Below are 17,248 nucleotides of genomic sequence, written 5' to 3' on the forward strand. Positions count from 1 at the left end.
TGAGGCCCAGGATGTCTCGGTTTGAGACAGCGCATGCGCAGCATCTAGAGCTGAGGCCTATTGAACGAGTCCTGTATTTCTTTGCATCGCCCTACTTTCCCTCCACGACATTAAACACACAGCACATTTTTGTGGTGAACTGCTGTTCATCTAAAGGACTTTAGCAAACATACAGCACTGTAACAGCTTGCCCCCACAGCAGGGCTAAAAAATGTTGCTCTCAAAGGCCTGTCCTACATTGTAGGGTGTTTTATAATGGAAGTTAAAAGTTACACTGCTTTTCAAGGTCTATAAATATAGTGTGAGGGCCTGATGGCCCAATAGCACCTCTCGTTGGCTTGTAGCATTTAAAAACAGAAACCACGAAACAGCTTGTCCTTGACTACACTCGCTGTGCCTGACCATAGGGTGTCTGGCACATTGGGCATGCACTTCTACCGGGGGGGGGGGGGGTGAAGGCATAAATGGTACCACGTCAAATTCCACAAATCAATCAGAAAATCGAAATCAACGGACCAATGAAAATCTTGTAATACTTCACTAAACAACAGAGTTCAAGCAAGTTTCCTGTAAGTGTATTACATCTAGGAGAAAGCAAAGGGAAGAACATGATCTAAAATGATGTCCACGTAATGCTTGGCTGGTAATTGCAAAGTTGCAGGAATTTCATCAAGCAGGGGCAGGACTTATATCCAAAAGTATAATAATATCAATTATTTATACCAGTAGATTAGGTCTAAAGAGCATTGATTACACAACCAAGCAAAATCCAGTGATAGAACATAGTGTGTTCAGTGTAATTATTGTACAGATGTACTAATGAAATGCAAAAGATAATCAAAATATTTGCAATTGTCTCCACAGATGCCTACACAGAAGATGACCTCATGCTGTACTGGAAGAATGGCAATGACTCCTTAAAAACAGACGAAAGGATTTCACTATCACAATTTCTTATCCAGGCTTTTCATACTACCACGAGACTTGCCTTTTACAGCAGTACAGGTTATTGTGCTTTGTTTGTTTAAAAAAAATAATGCTGTCTTGGTAAAAATGGCACATTCATCTGTGGATGGGTGTGAGAGCATTGTGTGGCTTGACTATGTGCTTCAATGAGATAAGCACACTAAAATCTGACAAAAACAACCATTACGATTTCAGGAAAGCTTGCAAGACCATTTATGTCACCTAGAGCAAGCCAGGGGTTACAGCTCCTAACCCGGGTTTATTCTTTGGTACCTCTGATAGTATCCTTGCTACCTGTGATCTCAGAAGCCAAGAAAATAGCAAGAGGAAGATACATTTAGGGTGTTTAAGCTCTATATACATCCTGTAGTGTTCTTGCATTCTTTTTCCTAGTACTCTAGAGGCAAAAGAGAGGATCTATAGGGCTAAAGTTGGGACAAGTGGTACCACCTTTGATGTACCTTTATATCAAAGGATGCATGGTGTTGTTACTACTAGCCCTGGTATTTGGGTGAATGGATGTCTATGCTTAAGACTATTATGTATTCAACAAATGTTGTGCTGTCAAAATCACCTAATGCAAAAACACTGGGGCAACCTACTAATCACTCACGAGATGGGGATCTACAGATAAAACATAAGGAATTATCACAAGTGATTGTGTCTATAATTCAGTGGACTGGTCACACAGAACCCCCTCCATATTCAATGAAATGGTGTACAGAGGCATTTTGGTCTTAACAACCTATGTAACATATGAAATATATATGAAAAGGCAGACTCTGTGTCGGGTGTATAAAATAGGTAAAGCAATTTATATTTGCACACAAATACGTTTTTTTTTCCAATACTAAATCACACGATGGTGGACGATTTTTCAATACATAATTACAGTTTCTGTTTTTCAATACTAAAATGACCACACATTAAAAAATTTACACAGAAGTAGGAAGGATCAGAACAGAGAACATACACCAGAAAAGGCTAAAAGTATTGTTCTAATGCAATAGTCCATATAACTACTTAGCCCAAGCTTAAAGCCTCTATGTTGCCCAATATAAAACATCAAATGCACATTCCATGGGCTGGTGGGAGAAGGTTATGGACATTTTAGTCTCAGATGGAAGCAATCCATGAGACTACCCTCACGACATTGTGTCTGTGTACAATAAAGGTGGACCCTTTAGAAAGATAGTCATAGGTGTATTCTGTTGTCTAGATCCCTGATGCTGAATTTTTGTCATAGGAGAACACGGATCATGCATGTGTGCCATGACATAGGCCTGTCTCATGGATTGCTGTCTTGTTGGACCGAGACAGGCACACAAAGCTCTACCCTCATACTTGTGGAAGACTACCACGTCCACCAGGAGTTAAGCAGCACAAGCACGGTGGTGGCAGCATACTGTGTAGTGTTCAGTAGTGATGAACAGGGCATTTTTACCCTGTGTCACTGGTGTGAGGCCAACAGGTTGCTCACACTTTTAAAAAGTTCTGCTGCTGTGTTCTTAACTCACCCGTGGTCTACATCAGGTAGATGTGTGGTACAGCATAGCGCAGGGGGTAGTGACTCTGTGCTTGATGCATGTGTGCCTGGGAAGGGTACAGAACAGGTAGGCTGTCCTGTTTTAGATTTAAACCTATTATTACTGATAAAAACCCAACCGAGAGCGAAATATCCCTCATCAGTGTAAACATATGACCACTGATAAACACCTGCACAACCTCAAACTAAATGCTGTTCAAGAAAAAGGAGAGTGAAAGTGTCATTTTTATTTCATCCTGAAGGGGCCAATACAATCTAACTTTGTTATACAAGGTAGGAGCAAGAATAACTGGGCTAATATTATCCTGCTAGAGTTTTGTTCTTATGGGATGTCACTAAAATATTGTTTCTTCTTCCTTTTGCTTTTTTTCAGTTTTGCAGTCTTTGGTCTAACGATGCAGGGTTTAGAAGCATGTTGTAGGGGTTATTTTATCATTTTATAAACTGTTGAGAATCAGATCATTTCAATGTCATATTTGAAAATTTTGGCTATGTTTGATTCGTTCACTGTATCAGTATCAAATTTATTTGTATCAGTTAATTAAAACTATTACAAAAAGTTTTTAAAAAATGTTTAAAACTGCAAATCAGTTCATACCAATATATGGGTACATATTTAACCCACCCTTTTTTCCCTGTATAGAATCCTCCAACACATGACGGGTCGATTATCTGGGGGAGGTGGGTTATATAATTGTAACTGTTTCTTGGGACACAATAGAGCAGGATAAAGTGCTGGTGCCATACTATATTCAAAAAGTTCGGCACAGAAATTGAAGTGCATTAAAGATTTTTCAATTGAGCGTTCTTAGCTCAGTGATAATTGTAGTACTTTGAGGTTCGCTTTGAATTCCTGCGGAGAGCCTTCCTTTGGTGTTGCAATGTGCGACAATAACAACATGGCACCAAAGCATTTCTCCAACTCTTTGGGTTTCCTGGAATAGCCGGTGCCATAGGCAAAGTTATTTGTCTCCCACTTTCTTTGTGTTGTAGTCCAATATCAATTTCTGGACTTTATAAGAACATTGCAAAGGGTCAGGTGAAGTGCATTGCGGAGTATTTTTACAAATCTCCCACAACAAGTAAGGGTCGGAACCTCCGCTTGAGAAAAGCATACTGCTAATGCCTCTGTGCAGGTGTGGGCCCCATGTTTCAGAAATAATTGCCTTGGTAGAATTCTCCTTTCTTTGATCATAGCAGGAAAATAGCACAGATGGTGAGGCCATGATTCGTGTTTTAATTGCATAACCTGCAAGCAGCTCCGTTGTCTTGGTTGGCCCATGTTGGATTGAGTAGGCCTAGCAATCGCATGTACATAATTTCTCTCCAGGTTCTGAATTTGAGGGTAGCTGATAGATAGGGTTGGGTTTTTGCTACCAAATACGAAGAGTTTAAAGGGCGCAAGAACTTTGTTGATTTTGAGGAAGCTTGATCTAGCTGAAATGAGCCCTGTCGCACTTGTCTATTAATGGTCTTTTTTCATATAGAGTAGCGATCGCTGTTTGGTTTATCGCAGTAGTCACTATTGTTCTCTTAAGTTGTTTATTCCACAGGGATACTGGATTTTCAAAAGTGCCTCTGAGTCAGGCCTTGAGAGAATTCTCTGGTGGTTTTATTATGCAAATGTAAAATTTGAGGAAGTCTGCCTCGACAATGAGGGATTGTTTCACAAACCCAAGTTTCAATCTTAGTCTTGCTCTACAGAGGTATTTCGGCAGTTGAAAGGTTTTCTAGTATCCCACCAGCTGCACGTGTTCCAGGTGTTCAGAGCATGCTCCTTGGAAGGCTTGATGGCCATACTGAAGTGCTGGAAGGTGGGAGGCTTGAATGACTTTGCATATTCCCTACGCAGACGAGCTGCTAAAGTTGTTTTTAAGCCTGGCTAAGACACAGATGATTGCTGGTTATAATGCATTTTTGTGAGCGGATGTTTGAGCATATTCAGGTACCACACCCCCAGATACTTATATTTGAGGCCCAAAATGATGATCGTAGGTCCCATGAAACTTGTTTTTTGTTCTTGTAGCAACCAAATACAAGTATTTTGGTTTTATCTGGGTTGATGGCAAGAACGTTTTTTGCATTATAAGCGTGTAGGCTGGTCAGTGCTCATTGAAGCCCCACTTTGGTGTGGTCCATAATAACAATGTCGTCCACATATTGAAGAATGTGGAGTGATCTATGACCTAAACGAGGGAGGGCATGCAGCTGTTAGCCAAGACATTCCCTAGATGTGCTGCGTATAGATTCAAAAGTAGAGGCGCTAACACACAGCCTTGTTTCAGACCCAGAGTAGTGGGTATTTTGGCGGAGAGTGTAGCCGGGCCTGTATTCACGTGGACCTATGTTGCAGCATAGAAGGAGATTATGGCAGTTAAAAGAGGTGATGGAATACCACAGCATGCTAGTTTCCTTCAAACAGTCTGTCTGTCAACTTTGTCAAATGCTGCAGTAAAATCAATAAAGCAGCAAAAGAATGGGAGTTGGTTATGCTGCACAGCTTGGTGGCTAAGTGCGGCTAGTGCGATGATATTGTCATTAGTGGCTGCTCCTCCACGAAGTATGTTTAGAAAAAGGGGAGCAGCTTGTTTTCTAATACCCAGCTTTCCAGATTTGTCAGTAAAAGTCGGCTATACGCTTTTGGCTACAAGTTTAGCAAAGCTATTATGCGGTAATTACATGGCTTTAAGGGATCGCCTTTTTTAAATATTGAGCATACGGTGGAACCTCTCCAAGCTTCTGGAATTTGACCCAAGCTGTAGGCTGAGTTGAAATGTTGGGTCAGAAGAGAAGCCCAGTCCTCTCGTGCACATTTAAAAATGCTGGCTGAGAGACCGTTTGGACCAGGTGCTCCATCGCTTTTCATTCCTTAATTAGCTTAACAATTTAGGATGATGAGGTTACATTTTGTGGGTCTCCTGTTTGCGGCAGGGTGGGCTCCTTATTGTTTGTTTTCTGGTGAGTGGAAAAAAGGGCGGTTACATGTTTCTCCCATTCGTATTCAGAAACTGCGTTTTCTCTTGTTAGGCAAGGTGATCTTAATTTGTTCATGTAATTCCAGGAACAAGCAAGAGATCTTTCCTTAAGCATCCTAAACATCGTTAGCCATTCATTTTCTTGTTGTGCTGTCTTAAGGTCCCAAATAACTTTTTTATGTGCTTTCTGTGAGTCTTTTACTGCCTATAAATTTCTGCTCGTGGGGTTGATTTTACATAATCGGATGCTTCTCCTTAGGTTATTCCATGAGGGATTAATGTCCCGGTTGGGCAGCTGTTTGTTTAGATAGCATTGTGGTGGCTTTATAGATTGTGAATGACACCTGCACCCCAGGATAGAATCAAACAGTTCTGTGGTCAATGTATCCAATTGTGTTAGAAACTGCCCCCCAAGTCGGTTCTTATAGCTGTTATTTCTATTGCGGAGTCATTTGACCACCTGTGTGGAATGAAAGGGTCGCCATTTGATTCTTTCACTGATATTTAAAATAGCTAGTTTTATAAGAATATTTTCCGATGTGTACCATCACATTTACCCACAGACAGAGAATAGGTAAAACCCTTTAAGACATCAGCCCTTTTTTCTAGCAAGTAAATATTGATAGCAGGTGAACTGACAAACACCCCAGGCTTTAAACATTAATTGCAAGGTGAAGTGACAGGTGTATGTGAAAAGAGTGCTGTTACCAAGCTTTGGGTTAGTGGTGAAAACATGACAAAAATTGGAACACAGTGTCACTTGGAATGTTGCTGCAAAAAGTTCTTAGCAAGTTTAACAAAGATTGGCATAATATTGTTTGTATTTGTAGTGATTGAGCTACCTATATGAAAACTTTTGTGTGATGAACTGTCAAAAGTGATACTTGAGCTGAAGTGCTTTCCTGTAAGAGATCCTTGCCACTTTCTAGATGGTATACCAAAAACATCTTTACAATGTTCATAGTTAATGAAGAATACTATTGGCTTTGAAGTCCATTCTGGTGCACTGTTTCGTTAAGCACGGGAGCGGAAACGCACATATTTCTCATTTTGTGCTCTGGTTGGCATCAAAGAAAGAGCCATCCCAACTGTGTAATTTAGCTAGTGGTTCGCAGTCCTAGGCACCGGGAATGCTATATTATCCATGTGGTGACCGTTTACAGAATTTTTGCTTGGTGATGATGACAAAGCCAAGAAATGTGACGGTCTTCGGTCGCATATTCATAGTGATGTGAAAAAAGTACACTCTACTGCATTCCTAGATTTTTACAGGAAAAAATGACTGCTGTAGTGGACATTATCAAAAAACCTGAAAACAACCTTGTCTACCAAGGATTCATCGTAATTGGTGTGGATGTGAAAGATCTCCTAGTTGAGAGTAGGCTAGGCGACACTTTTAGTGACTTTGGCACTGCAACATGTTCCAAGTTAGAATGCTTGCTACTTGGTAAGCAAAGAAATTTTGAGGAGCAATTCAGGAAATTTTATTTTAGAATGCATGAGAAATGGCTTGCAATGATGCATCGAAATGCACCTTCACCAACCATGGCATTTGAAGTCAACGAAGCCTCACTGTGGTACTCTGTACTAGTTCTAGATCTCTTCTGTAAAGGGGACATTTCTCCGGACTTTGAAAAGTACTGCTTCATTTTTGACCGCTTGAATAACTCTGAGGGCCTATGCACCGAGTTCAACGCATATGTCGCAGTACCTGTCCCAGAGAATTGCAATCTGCCGGTGCACCAGTATTAACATGGAAAGCTATGGCAGTGGCTAGAGTTAGCAAATTGTGTACTGCCTGTTTTGGCATTGTTCATCTCAAATGCCAATGTTGAGAAGGACTTTTCACAGATAAAAGTTTACATGGGAAGGAAAGAGAGAGCGTGCATGACCAAAGACTCACTGAAGAAATATTGTATGATGTACTACAATAAGATTGATTTGTGAAAATACATTTTTCTCTGTTTCATTTGGTCATTTGACCCGGTTTTTAAGGCGCCCCTTACCTGCACAGTAAATTGTTCCCTGCACCGCCGTTTGGGCGGGTCTGGTCCTGGGGTGGGTGCCCTGTTCGATTTTGGCCGCCATCTTGGAGTGGGGTGAGTGGATTGAGGCGTTTAGACCTGCCAGCGTTTTAGTGCGCATGTGCCGCCTGGGAACACCTATTCAAGGCGAGTCCCTCCTAATACCGCCCCCTGACAAGGTAGCTGACAACTGCGAGAGCGCTTAGGGCGCTTTACTGATAACTGCTAATTTTAAAAATTTTCTCTGTTTCATTTGGTCATTTGACCCGGTTTTTAAGGCGCCCCTTACCTGCACAGTAAATTGTTCCCTGCACCGCCGTTTGGGCGGGTCTGGTCCTGGGGTGGGTGCCCTGTTCGATTTTGGCCGCCATCTTGGAGTGGGGTGAGTGGATTGAGGCGTTTAGACCTGCCAGCGTTTTAGTGCGCATGTGCCGCCTGGGAACACCTATTTAAGGCGAGTCCCTCCTAATACCGCCCCCTGACAAGGTAGCTGACAACTGCGAGAGCGCTTAGCGCGCTTTACTGATAACTGCTAATTTTAACATTTTTCTCTGTTTCATTTGGTCATTTGACCCGGTTTTTAAGGCGCCCCTTACCTGCACAGTAAATTGTTCCCTGCACCGCCGTTTGGGCGGGTCTGGTCCTGGGGTGGGTGCCCTGTTCGATTTTGGCCGCCATCTTGGAGTGGGGTGAGTGGATTGAGGCGTTTAGACCTGCCAGCGTTTTAGTGCGCATGTGCCGCCTGGGAACACCTATTTAAGGCGAGTCCCTCCTAATACCGCCCCCTGACAAGGTAGCTGACAGCTGCGAGAGCGCTTAGCGCGCTTTACTGATAACTGCTAATTTTAACATTTTTCTCTGTTTCATTTGGTCATTTGACCCGGTTTTTAAGGCGCCCCTTACCTGCACAGTAAATTGTTCCCTGCACCGCCGTTTGGGCGGGTCTGGTCCTGGGGTGGGTGCCCTGTTCGATTTTGGCCGCCATCTTGGAGTGGGGTGAGTGGATTGAGGCGTTTAGACCTGCCAGCGTTTTAGTGCGCATGTGCCGCCTGGGAACACCTATTTAAAGCTCCTCCCCTAGCGCAGCGGGATCGCGCAGCGGGCGTGTCCTCGCGTGGCCGGAGTCGTGCCAGAGTCCTGCCCGTCTGCGCCCGTCCGCGGCAGGACGTGCAGGACGGGGCAGGTCTGTGGCCCCTTGTGGTTATTTCCATTAGGCCACAATGCTGTGCTATGATAGAGACAGACTAGTTGCCATCGGTCTGTCTTTGGGGTCCTGCGAGACAACGCGGGTGGACCCCTTAGGTGGCCCTCTCTCTTGTGGCTGTGGGCGGTTCAGTCTTCCCGCTCCCCTGGGAAGGGGGTCTGAGGAGCGTGTCACTGTGGCTGCTGGTTCATCTTCTTTTATTAACATCTGGAATTTGAACGTCAGGTCGCTGGCAAAGCACCATCCGGACATCTCCGACCTGCTATGCCATGATTTGCCAGACATATTTTGTCTGACAGAGACTTGGCTGCAGGACGCCGATACAGCCATTCTCAACTTGGCTTTCCCGCCGGAATACTCGGTATTTACTCCTAACCGAGGCTCTAGAGGCGGAGGGATAGCTCTTGCGGTCAAGTCCTGTTATCCATGTACGTGGCAGGGACAGAGGATTCTTGGCTGTGAAAGTGCAATCTTTAAGGTAGCCATCACGCCCAATTTCACCTTGTCGGGGCTATTGATTTATCGACCCCCCGGGAGTGAGGTGGCCTTTAGAGCTGCTCTACCAGATGCCATCTGTAAGCTGGCCGTTGGGTGCTCTAATTTCTCCATTATTGGGGATATGAATCTGCATTTTGACAATCTTTCTAGCCCATCGGTGTCTAGTTTTATTGCAGATTTAGAGTCGCTTCAGCTGGCCCAGATGGTCGTACAACCCACTCACATAGGGGGGCATATTCTTGACCCGTTTTTCACCAACGTTGCGGGAACCAGCATTACTAGCCTCACACCGCTGGCATGGACTGATCATTATCTGATACAGATCCAGTGCCCCGTACCTGTTACGCAGCCCAAACCAGTGGTTTGTCCAACACCTAGACGGCGTTGGAATAAACTTAAGCTGGACGAGTTCTACCACCTTTTATCGTCCGACCCACTAGACATAACTGGGGCGGTAGATCAAGGCTATGATGGTTTCTGTAACTGGGTGACTAGGGCTTTAGATTCCCTTATCCCCACAGTTTGGTGTAAATCAGGGGCTAGGAATACCAGCCCATGGTACGACGATGCGCTGCGGGCTCTCAAGACCTCTTGTAGGCGTGCAGAGCGGGCATGGCGCAAAACCTACAACATCCAGGAGAAGATCTTGTACCAAGCCACTGTGAAACTTTACCATCGAGCAGTGTGCAGAACCCGCGCTGCCTTCTACGCCTTACAATTTCGGACCAGTGCCAATCCCTCTAAAGCCATCTTCAAGGTGTTGAAAGACCTTACCACCAAAAAGGCGACTGCGATCTTCCAGAGCTCCGTGGAGCACTGTGAAATACTGGCGGATTTCTTTGTGGAAAAGGTGAATGCTATCCATAGGGCTTTTCCGTCGGCCATTCCACCCGCAGATACACCTCTTAAACCCTTGACCGCTGAGGAATTGCACTCTTTTCCGACCTTAACAACTGAAAGCCTTGGCAAACTGGCCTGCCAAGTGAAGTCGGGGTCCCCAGCAGATCCACTCTGTCCGGCTGTGTTCAAAGATCTTGCGGTGCACGACATCTCACCGCTATGCTCTTTGATCAACAAGTCGCTTACATCTGGCGCAGTTCCACTTAAGTGGAAACAGGCCATGGTCCGGCCTATCCTCAAAAAACCAAGCCTGGACGGGAGTAAGCCCGAAAATTACCGGCCAATTTCACTTCTGCCGTGGCCCGCCAAGGTGACTGAGGCGCATGTAAACGCGGTCCTCTCGGAACATCTTCACCAAGCCGATATCCTCGATACGACGCAGAATGGGTTTCGAGCAGGTCACGGCACGGAGACGGCTCTGCTGTATATGGTGGAGCACTTGCGCTCCGTGCTTGATGCGGGCCAAACGGCGGCGCTGGTGCTATTAGACCTGAGCGCCGCCTTTGACACCGTATCACACCCTATCCTTCTGCGTCGGTTAGAGGAGGCTGGTGTCACTGGTACCGCTCTCCAATGGTTCCGGTCCTTCTTAGCTAATCGGACCTTTAGCGTGACCGTCCCTCCATACCAGTCCAAACCCCATCTGCTGGATCTGGGGGTCCCACAAGGCTCCTCGCTGAGTCCTACGTTGTTTAATCTATACGTAAGGCCGCTAGCTGAGGTTGTCCGACAATGGGGTATGACTATGGTGTCATACGCCGATGACACCCAGCTAGCGGTCACGATCAGCGGGGATGCTGATGTGGATGCACCCAGATTCCAACAAGGACTGCGGGCGGTCGCTGGCTGGATGACGTCCAACTGTCTCCAGCTGAACGCTAGCAAGACCGAGGTCATGATTTTTGGGAAACAACCGGAACTTTGGGGAGGGAGATGGTGGCCTGGGGATTTGGGTCCTACACCTCTCCCTGTCTCCGAGCCTAAAAACCTCGGAGTATGGCTGGACCCCTCCCTTACGTTTGTATGTCACACCAAACGTACGGCGGCCTGTTGTTTTGGCATTCTACGGGGACTACGTCCAGTGCTCAAGTTTTTTGATGCCACCACCCGGCAACTCGTGATCCAAGCCACTGTCATCTCCAGGCTGGATTACGCGAGCTCCCTATTCGCTGGCTTAAACCAAGCTGAAATCGGTCGCTTACAGCGGATCCAGAATGCCGCTGCGAGAGCGGTGGTAGGACTACCTAGATCTTGTCCTACCTCCAGTACCTTGCGAACGTTGCATTGGCTCCCGGTGGCTCAGCGGATTCAGTTTAAGGTCCTCTGTGTCGCCTACAAAATACTCAAGGGATCTCCAGCGGTGATTTTGTCCAAACTTCTGGCTCAATACACTCTGGCGCGAGCACTAAGATCTGCTGACTTAGAACTAGCTGTTGTCCCCCGCTTTAAGCGCAGCAGAGCCGGTGGACGTTCCTTTCAAGTCCGCGCAGCTATGCTGTGGAACTCCCTTCCCCTGGCGATTCGCGCCCATAGGGACTTGCTCTCATTCCGTCGCGCGGTGAAAACTTTTCTGTTCCCTTAGCTTCACCCTACTGTGTTTTTACCTTGTTGTGTTATGCTGCTACCTTGTCGCGGCGCCAGGACGCTCCTTCGCTGGAGCAGCTGTGCGCCTAATAAAAGTGCATAACATAACATAACATAACATAACATAACACTTACTGTGTATCCTCAGAGAACTACAAGTTGAACGGAGATTGTTACTAAATCCCATCTTTTTAAGCAAGGGGATAAGATCCTGCAGACAAGTAGTGAAGGCATGCCTCGGAGGTGGAGATGTACAGTTACTGTGTCGCTTTGTACTGTTTATGGAAATGGCAGGGGAAAAAGCTCTGGCACCAAGAGACCAGCAATCCTTATCACTGCAACCAAAAGACTCTCACAGTGCCACTTTTCAGTGAACAACAAATATTCAGGTCAACCTCCATCTGAAAGACATATGCTGGAGCATAACACTCAACAGTAACACACCATCGCCGCTGTTAATAGACCAATCGACCATTGTACAGTTGTCTTCTTACAGAGACCCAAACACTGACTTTCTAACTATTGGAATATGCTTCCTTGACTCCTATCCCTTTTTAATTCTTCTTCAGGCACCATAAGCGATAACATCAGTAAAACTCTTGGAAAGTCGTTTGGACAAAGAATGATCAAAAAGATTTTGCCAACTCATTGTATCTGATATTAATTACTAATTACTGCTGCGACCATTTTAACACAAGGACATAATGTTTTACGATATGCTATTTGACTTTTTAACTATGAATTTTGCTGCTATGTTCTTTTTATGTGAAAAATGGTAAATGTTTTTATTAACCAAACAATAAAATATTTACTTACTTACTTACATATTACTGTGGCTGCCATCCTAGTGTAAACTCATTCCACTCCCATGAATTATGTTGTGGACAATCACCTTTGGAGTCGTGCCTGCTGTGACAGACTTTTTTCTTTGAGGAAGATGAATAGTACAAATGCTAAAAGAATCAGAACCCCAACATAAAACTTCAAAGACCCAGATCCTAAATTACATTTGGTGTCTGGAAATGGACTATAAGAAGGAGAGGTTCAGTCCCCACAAAATTGTCATCTGCCAAGCAGCCAGATGGGCTGTGGGAGTAGAGAGTAGAGTCTCTGAAAGACTTCCGCCTATGACCAGAAGCAGGGGCAAAGGCCTGCTAGTCTTCCTGCTGGGTTAGGAGACATCATTCAGGACACCAAGCTCACCTGCCCTGCAGGCTGGAGCACCATTGCCTGCTTGCCAGGACCAGGGTGCCCTGGAGAGAGCAAGGTCGACCGGGGAGCCATGCACAAGAATTCCCTGAGCAAGGTGTGAGGCTGTGAACCAATCAAGCAGTTGCCCTATGTAGCATTGGCTTTGCCATCTTCCTATGCCATACAAGGGGCTTGTTATTCTGAGCCATAGTGGAAGCACTGGGTGGGAAGCACCAAGTTCACCTGTATGCCACACGGGTCACCTGTGAACTGGGCCAGGTGTGGAAGACTTGTGACTGCCGAAATCAGGAACCCATTATGCCAAGCAGGGCGATCATCTAAGAAGAGTCTGCGCCCTGATCAAGAGTACCACAGCAACTCCGTATGGTAGGAGAGGGTGCCGATACCACTTTGGCCTGTAATTCGGATTGTTTCCCCAGATTGAAAACTGCTGTGACCAGCAGGTCGAGCCCGCATGACGTTATCTATTCCTGACAAAGCCCCCAAAGCCCCCAAGAGGGTGCGATGCCGCTGAGGGCATCGCACCCTCGTTTGAGGTCTGGTAGGGGTCGGAAACCTGATGATAACATCAGCACTACCCCCATGCTAGTGTTAAGAGTACCTTACCTTTTTTGTCTGCTGAGCAGGAGCAGTTCTGAACACTGGAACCCGACCAGCAGCGCTGCTCAACAAGAGAAGCAGAGTGAAGCAGCTTCTCTCTCAAGCGGCCCAATTTAGCTATAGAGGATCCTGACTTGGTAGCGCCCAAGGAGAGGGCACTCGCTGCATCGCAAAGCACTGCCATATTGCCAGCATAGGTAAGAATGAAAGCAGGCATTTGGGGCCACAGGGCCTTGCTCCTAATGGCGAGGTGGCACTATAGACACTGCTGACATACAGCCTGATTCATGAAGCGAAATAGCGCCCGCAATGGCTGCGAAAATGCAATTGCGGGTGCAAAATACGGAATTGGCATTCAAGAACAAAATAGCGAATTCGCAAACACAGAATAGCGATTATAATAGCGATTACGCTATAATAGTCGCAGAGTCCCGGTAGTCGAGCATTAGCGATACGGAAATAGCGACCAACCACGGAATCTGCGAAATGAATAGCGAAACGCAATATATTCGCTATCGGCATTCATGAAAAATATACAATAGCGGAAAACCCCAAAATCGCACTTTTGCGCGGCGCAAATTAAGGACAACTCAAAGCAGGTGGTAACCATAAAAGCCATGATTAAGAAAAATTTGAAAAACAGTTGGCCAATCACCAACAGGTCCAGGCCTGACCAATCACACATAAGGACATTCAGCAGCAGCATTAGGCGTTCCACAATGCCAGGAATGTACATGGTGGTGAGGCGGCGAAGACTACAGCGAGCAGCACGGAGGAGACGCATGAGGCAGGAAAGGATTTACCGGCAGCGGGTCACCTTGCTGGGCCAAACCAGAGAACAGATATATGCTAAATACAGGCTGAATGGGGAAATGATCATCTGGCTGATACATGAACTTGACCCCCTCATGCAGCACCCAACAAGGCGAAACAATTCGGTGCCTACACATGTGCAGGTATTGTGCAGCCTGCACCTCCTGGCCTCCGGCAGTTTCCAGGGCATAGTAGCGGCTGCTGGGGGGATATCCCAGCCCACCATGTCACGCTGCCTCCACACTTTCGTTGACGCCATGCTCACCCAGCTCCACCGCCACATCACATTTCCCACGAGCCAACAGGAATTGGACCTGACAAAACTTCAATTTTACAATGTAGCCCATTTTCCCCATGTCCTCGGCTGCATAGACTGTACCCACGTCGCCCTCTGCCCACCAGCTGCCACGGAGTATATGTACCGCAACAGGAAGTCCTACCACTCCCTCAACATACAGATGGTCTGCAATGCCAAGACCATCATCACTGACATTGTCGCCCAGTACCCAGGGAGTACCCATGACTCCTTTATCTTCAGGCACAGCGGACTCCACACATGACTGCTCAGGGGAGAGTTTGGGGAAGGACACCTACTTGGTAAGTACACTTTGTCGACAATGTCACATTGCAATAAAGTCACTGCGCTGCACAGGCAATCAACATCTGCTCCTCTCATTCAGGTGACAGTGGCTACGCCCTACGGGAATACCTCCTGACCCCTTACCTCAACCCTGCCACACCTCAGCAACGGCGCTACAATGTTGCACACATCCGGACAAGGAACTGTATAGAAAGGACATTTGGCCTGCTCAAGAGCAGGTTCCGTATACTGCACAAGACAGGTGGGGCCATGTATTACAGTCCTGCTGCCTGCTGCCGCATTGTGGCTGTCTGTGCAATGCTTCATAACATTGCAACCAAGCGCCGGATACCTGTTGAGATCTCAGGCAGTGAATCAGAAGGGGACGACCGGCCACCAGCACATGCGCACCATGCACGCGGGGAGAACCCAGCTGAAGGCCACAGACGTCGCAACCACATCACAGCGAACAATTTCTAGCCCACCCTCTTCCCCCACCCCACATATCACAATTGCATGCAAAATGTAATGATTACACAAGGCAAATGTGTGCAGCAAAATAAATATATTTGTTTCATTCACAAGAAAAAGGTAATCAGTACAACTATTTACAACCAACAGTATTCCTTCATACTGCAGTGTGAAAGTACATGGCAGGCTTATTGTCAGCCTGTGCCAGTGTTTTTCGGACAGAGTCAAGTGCGCCTCCTGCGTGTTATGCCCAGCCGCCTCTGTGGCTCATCCTCCTCCGGGGCACCTGTACCAGGCGTTGCCCTGGTGCTGCGCCTAAGTGGCGGGACTAGTGTTGCAGATTGGCTGCTGACGCTTGAAGCCCCCTCACTGCCATCGTCACCCCCTACAGTGGCAGGTAGAGCTGGAGGGTGTAGTGCCGTTACCGCGGTGGTTAGGTGCTCCAGGACCCTGGTGATGTCCTCACAGCACTGAACTAGTTGGTGCTGCTGTGTGAGTGACCGGCGCGACAACTGTGAGGTGGCATTTGCAGCCACATAATTTGACCTGCTGTAGGAGGCCAGCCGGCTCATGAGCTGGTGGTGGCGCCGGCTTGCTGCCCTGCGCTGCTTGCTCATCGCAGCAGTGTTTGCCTCCATGGCTGCAGTCATGCGGCCCATGGCCGCCGTCATGCGGTCCATGCGCTCTCCCACTCCCGCCACATTGCGCCCAATTTTGTGCAGCTGGAGCTGTATGGCACCTTGCTGCTGTGACTGGCGCTGATGGATCCTGAGCATGCGCCTCTCTACGCTCAAACAGGCATGGCGCTGTCCATTGCCCCTCCTGCTGATTGGAGCTGTGGTGTGACGGTGAGAACTCCCACGCCTGATCTGCTGGCCTGTCACAGTGGCTGGCCGCTGTGTTGCCGCTGTCGCAGGCCCAGATGATGAAGCACCAGCTGCAGGTGGTGTCACAGCAGGCGTTGCTGGTGCGGCAGGGACTGGAGGCACATTAGTGGGGTGCCTGGCTCTGGCTGCGGGTGGGACGGCTGATGCAGAGGCCACAACGGTGGGGGGCCTGGCTTTGGCTGCGGGTGGGACGGCTGATGCAGAGGCCACAACGGTGGGGGGCCTGGCTTTGGCTGCGGGTGGGACGGCTGATGCAGAGGCCACAACGGTGGGGGGCCTGGCTTTGGCTGCGGGTGGGACGGCTGATGCAGAGGCCACAACGGTGGTGGGCCTGGCTGCTGGTGTTGTTGCAGCGGCAGGGGCTGGTGCCTGGGTTTCCGGTTGTGAATCCTCCTCCTGGGCCTCCTCATCTATCTGCAGCCTCTCGCTGTCACTGCTTTCTGCGCCACCTGTGAGGGTAAGTGGATACTCATTAGTTGCATGTGACTGCCAGACGTGCTGATGTTACATGCATGCTGGGTGACATTCCCTCGATGGCTGTGGATTTGCGTACTTTGGAACCTGTCTGGCTGCATTGTGGTACTACTACATTGTGGACATACTACATCTCCCACAATGCTTCAGGGCATTTCCTGATGCGCAACAAAGGCATGACTAAGGGCCATTATGTGAGCCTATTTGGTCAGGGACGGTCATAGGGGACAGGGTCGCAGTCGCATGCCACTTACCTTGGGTGTCTTGGGTGGGGCGGGAGGAGTCCAGAGGTGTGACGCCAACGCACGCCTCCCTCTCAAGGGTGTTCTCGACCTGGTCCTCCAAGGGTGTGTTGGGAGGGACTGTAGGTCCGCCACCTCCAGTGCCCGATGCCTCTCCAAGGCGCTCCGCCACCCTCTCCTTGGCACGACCTCGGAGGTCATACCATCGCTTCTTGAGCTCCTCCAATGACCTATCGGCCACACCCACGGAGTTCACGCTGGAGGCTATTCCC

At 47.5% G+C, this 17,248-nt stretch overlaps 1 protein-coding gene and 1 long non-coding RNA gene across 2 annotated transcripts in view; one reads left to right on the forward strand and one right to left on the reverse strand.

Moving 5' to 3' along the window:
- The window catches only part of LOC144762966 (gamma-aminobutyric acid receptor subunit rho-1), a 317,065-nt gene that overhangs the window by 260,166 nt on the left and 39,651 nt on the right, over positions 1–17,248 (forward strand). The window contains exon 5 of the mRNA XM_078648279.1: positions 865–1,005. Coding sequence (XP_078504405.1) covers positions 865–1,005 — 141 coding nt within the window. The remainder of the gene's footprint in view (positions 1–864; positions 1,006–17,248) is intronic.
- LOC144762968 (uncharacterized) overlaps positions 1–17,248 on the reverse strand; it is a 31,392-nt gene that overhangs the window by 9,612 nt on the left and 4,532 nt on the right. The window lies entirely within an intron of this gene.

The sequence above is a fragment of the Lissotriton helveticus genome, chromosome 6, assembly GCF_964261635.1.
Source record: "Lissotriton helveticus chromosome 6, aLisHel1.1, whole genome shotgun sequence".
NCBI classification, from domain to species: domain Eukaryota; kingdom Metazoa; phylum Chordata; class Amphibia; order Caudata; family Salamandridae; genus Lissotriton; species Lissotriton helveticus.